Consider the following 6,000-nt stretch of genomic DNA (forward strand, 5'->3'; position numbering starts at 1 on the left):
CAACTAGACTAAGCCAAGCTTTTGCTTTGAATATCCAAGGTTAGCTGAACTAAGCCGCAGCCAGTTTTTTATGGTTGGGAACTACAGTAGTACAGTGTCGCTAAATTGCCCAATTTGGGAAGCCGAAGGCACACACAAATGCAGAAGAAATAGGTACGACAAGCACAGTGCTTATAGGAAGGGTGTAGGGAGCTTTGAGCCCTTTGTTCAGACCATTCTCCAAGCAGTTTGCTCTATGTAATTTGGCCAGAAAGGCATGAGTGTTACGAGGCCGCCTTACGAACTGCGAAGACCTCACCAACGCACATGTGTCCATTACTTCTCCCTTTCGAGGCACCTCTGCGCGCTTGGTGTTATTTTGATGTGGGCTGTCAAGACAATGGGCTGCGGAGTCATTGCAAGAGCTAGAATCAGTAGTGGTTCCCGGCGAGAAATTAAAGTCCCGCAAGGCGCACTAGTGGTTTCTCTTCACACAGATGTCTTTATTTTGAGCACACCATCGCAAATTCCCTTCGTGCCTGCAGGTTTAAATTGAAATCACATTCAGCTTTCATTGCTCAAACCTTTCTAGGCTGTGACAATCGATTTTTTTAGCGTGCACCGTTTTGATACTGTATAACAAAATCCCTTTATAAACGCTTCCCGTTTAATATCGTCACCGTCGGCGAGCAACTACGCCGACCGTAGCTTTTTCTTTTTCGCTGTGTCTAGAGTTACGTCCGACGTAACCCAAAATCGAATACCAAAGTTACGTCCGACGGAACTTGTAGCCAGTGCCTAAAGTTACGTCCGACGGAACCCAGAATTGGAAACTAGAGTTATTTCTTTTTTCGCCGCAGTGAATTACACCAGCAGTCTTCCCAGCCTTCCTCTCCAAGCCAGTTCGTAAACTACGCAGTCAAAAATAACCGGCGAGGATCACGGCAGGCATGACATAATGCGGCCGCACACGGCGACCTAAGTGGTTGCGCGAGAGGTTAGGCGAGAAATACGGAGGGCGAGGGGGGATAAAGACGAGAGCGCGAAGGCGGCGGCGGTGCCTGGCGCGTCCCTTCTCGCCGTTTATTCTCACCTCTGCTGCGCATTCTTGCAGGGCAATCGATTAGGGCTCATTGCTACCTCTGTCCACGACCAGCTCGTCGTGTGTGTTCCCCGCGAGGCGTTATCCTGGGAGGTCTTGTCCGCCGACGTGTCTGCTTCCTCCGCGAGCAGGGCGGACGAAATTGCCCGGCCGTCGTGTTGCTCGCGCCTTCTCCCGACGCCTCCTGCTGTGGTTAGCGGGCCCCCGCCCGTGTTCACTGCCCTCCCCTCCCCACGGCTACCCGCCGAGGCCCAGCAGCCCTCTCTTTGCCTTCTTCGGTTCCGCTCGGCGATCGCGGCCTCTGAAAAGAGCCGCGATCATTTGCTCCCGTCGTGACGTTCGTGGGGTGCGATGAGCTTGAGTTGGATATCTTCATTAGGCGCGGCCCCTTCTTGTTCTTCTTGGCCGGCGCATGCTCTCCTGGCCGCTCTGCCTTTGTGCGCTGCACGGGCGATCTGTGGGCGTTCGTGGTAGACGCATTCCTTGAAGGAGGGTGCTTACACCACGGCAGGCTTACGCCGAGGAGCTGTACTGTGTCTAGGCCGACGTGCATACCCATAGTGATTAATCTCGGCCTTTTGTGCAGCCACTCTCAAAATCCGTGGTCCTGGCTTAGAATGGCGCCAAGTTACAAAGGTTCACATGAAATCACGCCTGACAACAGAGGCGCACAAATTATCCCACTAACTTCGACCTTACCTCAACTCCACCATGTAGGATGAGGTCCGTTCGGGCGGGCTCATTGGTTTAACACCGTATTCACCTCATCCTCAACGCAAACTCGACGTAATGTCAAAGTATGGGGTACACGAATCAGTTGCCTCTGCTGCGGTAATTTTGATCCCCCAGTAATGAATATGTGGTAACATTAACTAATTTTCAAGTTTTACTCATTTTTACAGCGCAGCTGTTATATATTAACTCCTCCGTTTTTTTTTTTTTTTTTTTTTGGGGGGGGGGGGGGGTGTTTTTGCGTCCCTATCACGACAAGAGCCGCTCGTTCTCCGGTGTTCTCTGCACGTGTCGTGGCTGATCGCACGATGTCCTTGTCTCACGCTGCATTCACGTCCTCTCCGTTCAGCCCCCGTTCGGTTCGCCCTTGGCTCTTCGCATTCTGTATACATAAGATGGCGTATATTTCCCCTAACATGTCTGCAGAGCAATGCTTTTGTATTTAGAAGTGACGCTGACATTAAAGAAACCGGCGTAGCTTGGTCTTTGTAAGCTAGCTTTCCCACATTATGTGTTGCACAGTGAAGTCTACTCATAAAGAAAAACAAAATAGGCGGCAATGGGCACGGACGCCACGAAAAGAGACCACCAACGACGACCGGGCCGCAGACCCCAAGCGCAAGCGAATGTCCGTCGGGACCACGAATACCGCGATACGGAAAACGCGAGATGTTGGCGTGGCTACAACCACGCCGAACGCTTCCCCTGCGCAACGGTGCGGTTTCAGCGGGAGTTCGCGGGCCTTCCACCTTCATAGAATTAAATTGCACCAATTTTTTTTTTTCACTTTAGTCATGCCCGTTATAATTCAAAGAGATTCTTCATGCTTTTAAATCTCAAAAATTATTTTCAGCGGAGGCGCACGTCCTTCTGGACTGCTGTGATAGCAAATCGTTTAATATCTTTCTCCCTTCCATCCGCTGTTCTCCTTTTTCAGCACAGCGTGTTGACTTGTGTCAGTTGAGTAGCGTTTCAGTCCCGACTCTTAACGCTCACTGTCATCGAAAAAAAAAAAAAACGTAATGCCGACGCTACGATGCTCCGTGTTGCAGGCGCTGCAACAGCAGCGTGGCGTGGACGGGCCGTTCCGTGAGTTGCGAGTCCATGTGCTGCGGCCGTGGCTTCGAGACGCGCCGGCAGCGGGTGTCCGAGCGCTGCCGCTGCCGCTACCACTGGTGCTGCTTCGTCGAGTGCGACACCTGCCACAGGTGGACCCAGCTGCAGCTCTGCAAGTGACCGACGACGACGCGCCGGAGGAGAAAAAGATTTGACAGACGGCTGCATTGCTGCGCCACAAGTATACTGCAGGGCTACTGCAGTGTATAGACAGTGTCGACTACAGCCCTCCCCCCCTACTAAGGAGTGCAGTTATTCTGCCCATACACACCGTATATGCCATCATACAAAGTGCGTGTGTAGACTCAAGCTCCTGAGGCATTCTTAAGGCATGGAGTAGAGCTAGGAACGAAGGAAGCCTCTCCTAGCCCTCCTTGATACCTGCCTGACCACTGATATTTCTTAGTCAGTGCAGTTTGGACTGTTCGCGGAATATGAAGCCATCTCGCCCGCAGTACCCTGTTATCAGAACAGTGATCGGGTGATCGCAGTACTAAACCAGCAGGCATGCGCTGGTTGAAATCGCGTGTATGCAGTTACTACCTGGTAGTCACTGATCGAAGCAGTGAATCGTGCGCTACACTTTCTCGGGCCAATTGTTGATAGAATAAATGTTTTGCGTGCATTACAAGCCCCGCTACGGGGGACGTATACTCTGTTTTAGATGCGGATTTCTTACCAGCCAGACATTCGGTCGCTTATGCGACGCCATTCTCTCTTTCATTCTTACCCGCCATTCTTGGCGGGCACATCGCATTGCTCGCGACATTCGAAGTGCATGACGCGTTAGTCCCGTTTCTTTCACAAGAAATAGCTTCAGCCTCGAGTTACTCCCGTACGAAGTCTTCCGTGTTCTTGCTTTCACCTGCGTTCAATGATATAAAATCGCATCCGCGGTATGAAATCAGTGTTGTGCGTGTTTATATCCAAGTATACCAAATAAAGCCTGTCCACATTTCAAGCCTTGGCCTGTTTATGTACACTGCAGCCCGAAGGTCTCTCCCACAAACTTACAAACTGAGCGCGGGCTCACTGCTGGGCAGCCGCCTGGCAGTTAAAAAAAAAACAAAAAAATGGCGAGCGCTCGTGGGTGCGTGCCTCGCGGTGACCCCCCAGCGTCCCCGTCGCACGTCTGTCAAGCCCAGCATACCCACTTCGGGATATTGATCAAGACTGGCAAAAAAAAAAAAAAAAAAAAACTCCAGCGTTCGCCGTAATCGTGGCAACACTTGCTCGGAACGAGAAAGACACGTCATAGCGCACGCCCCTCCATTGCAAGGTGATGTCCAATGATAAGCACTTCCAAAAAAATGAAGGAAGCTCACACTTATAGCAACAATGGGGGAGTAAAGGTAATTGCAGCAGCGAAGAAGAAGCAAATTCGCTGCAATCGTGGACTTAAACCTTTGTGATTGATGGTTGTGAGGGTTGCGTACAGCTTTAATACCTTCAAGTCTTAGGCGTTAGTGTGAACTTCCTTCATTTTTTTACCAGCGTTATCTTCTGCGCCACCGATATTTGGCATCCCTACCGACTTCTTGTACCATCCATCGGTAGCCATGTTGCTACTCGGGAAGTCCACCAGCTGCCACTCCTACGCGTCAAATATGCGGCCGAACTCCATGTCTTTCCTTTAAACCATAGCTATAGAGTATTCTAGCTACACAACTTTGTTTCCCTATCTATGGCGATCGTATCTTATGTCTAAGCGTTATTTCTACCACCCTTCTTTCAAAAACTGTTCGAGCTGAAGATTTTTTTAAAGGACTTCAATAGCGGCAGAATTTGGTATCACATATCAAGCGTTATGATACCGACGGGGGCCAACGGGAGGTTCCTTGCGATGGCGAGCAAGCGGCAACGAGCTTCGGAAAGCGCTGTCCGAGGGGATGTCCAAGTGGTTACGGATTGCGCCGTAAAGTTTCTCACAGAGTTCAACAGGAGGTCCAACTATGTTCTCGCCTTCACATTCTTAGAAAGTGATAAACATCTAATGCACGCAAACTTTTGCCAACATTTGGGCTTAGCGGAGAAGTTTGATAAGTGGGTCCCTTTTTATTACTAATACACTAGAAGCGCGATGGAGGTGTGAAAGTGTGTGTGTGGGGGGGGGGTAGATGGTACCGTCTATGACTCAGACTTTTGATGACGCCGCAGGGTTTCCCCAGGCATCGAATCAAGGGGGGGGTGTCTCAATAGCTCTGGGGGGGGGGGGGGGGTTCATAAACTAGAAAAGCTGTTTTTTTATCCCACTAGTTAAATAATAGATGTCTGTTAACCAAACGCTCATCCCCGTGACGTACGTTTTTCATTTTCTATATATATATATATATATATATATATATATATATATATATATATATATATACACCTGAGAGGCGGCGGTGCTTTGTATTCAATCTACGAAAAAAAACAAATTTAGAGAAATTCATTTTTTACCATGAAAGGTCCGTATTCAGTTTTTTTTTTTAAGTTCTCGCCATTTTTCAACGTATAAGGACATTTTCGAACTTGTTACCAGGGCCAGTGACGAAATTTGAGTTCTTGAAACAATGTTTAGGTAGTACACGAATTATGCAGCACTTATAAATCAGGCACCGATTGTACGCTCCCGATTTATTAAAACGCCAGGATTAGCTTACGTAGCGCTTCGCCTCGCCAAATTGCCCATTTTAAATGTACATGCTGAAAGAGCTTCTGCAAAGATTACGGTTGTAAACAAAGAACGGCATCGAATCAATGAAGAAAGTAAATTATATGTGTGTTTACTGCACTTAGTTCAAGTCAAAGGTGGCCTCAGTCGAAGTAATTTTGGGTGAGTGCTTGTCGATATATGCTTTGCTCGTACCTCCTCACGGGAGGTATGTTTCCGTGACTAATCTGCGGCCGTTGAAGCTCCCCTTTTCCTTTACTTTTTTTTTTCATTTTCGCTACTCCCTGGCTGGTAGCAATGTGCTCGCAGCGTGGTCAGCCTCAAACCACTTTGCCCCTTTCCTTTGAAAGCCTTTTTTGTGTGCACATACGAACTTGCCACGAGCTGTCGAAAAAAAGGAAATAAATACGTGCAACGC

The 6,000-nt window shown here is 49.0% G+C and overlaps 1 protein-coding gene across 2 annotated transcripts in view; it reads left to right on the forward strand.

Moving 5' to 3' along the window:
• LOC144170200 (protein Wnt-11-like) overlaps nucleotides 1-3,939 on the forward strand; it is a 57,370-nt gene extending 53,431 nt beyond the window's left edge. The window contains exon 5 of one of the 2 annotated variants that reach the window (XM_077699835.1): nucleotides 2,866-3,939. In XM_077699835.1, the coding sequence (XP_077555961.1) occupies nucleotides 2,866-3,049 (184 nt within the window). In that variant the 3' untranslated portion in view covers nucleotides 3,050-3,939. The remainder of the gene's footprint in view (nucleotides 1-2,865) is intronic. The other variant, XM_077699836.1, reaches the window with a different exon arrangement.
• Nucleotides 3,940-6,000: the final 2,061 nt, after the last annotated feature.

This window comes from Haemaphysalis longicornis, unplaced genomic scaffold, assembly GCF_048455015.1.
Source record: "Haemaphysalis longicornis isolate Haplotype H1 unplaced genomic scaffold, Haemaphysalis longicornis Haplotype H1 scaffold_2, whole genome shotgun sequence".
Classification (NCBI taxonomy): domain Eukaryota; kingdom Metazoa; phylum Arthropoda; class Arachnida; order Ixodida; family Ixodidae; genus Haemaphysalis; species Haemaphysalis longicornis.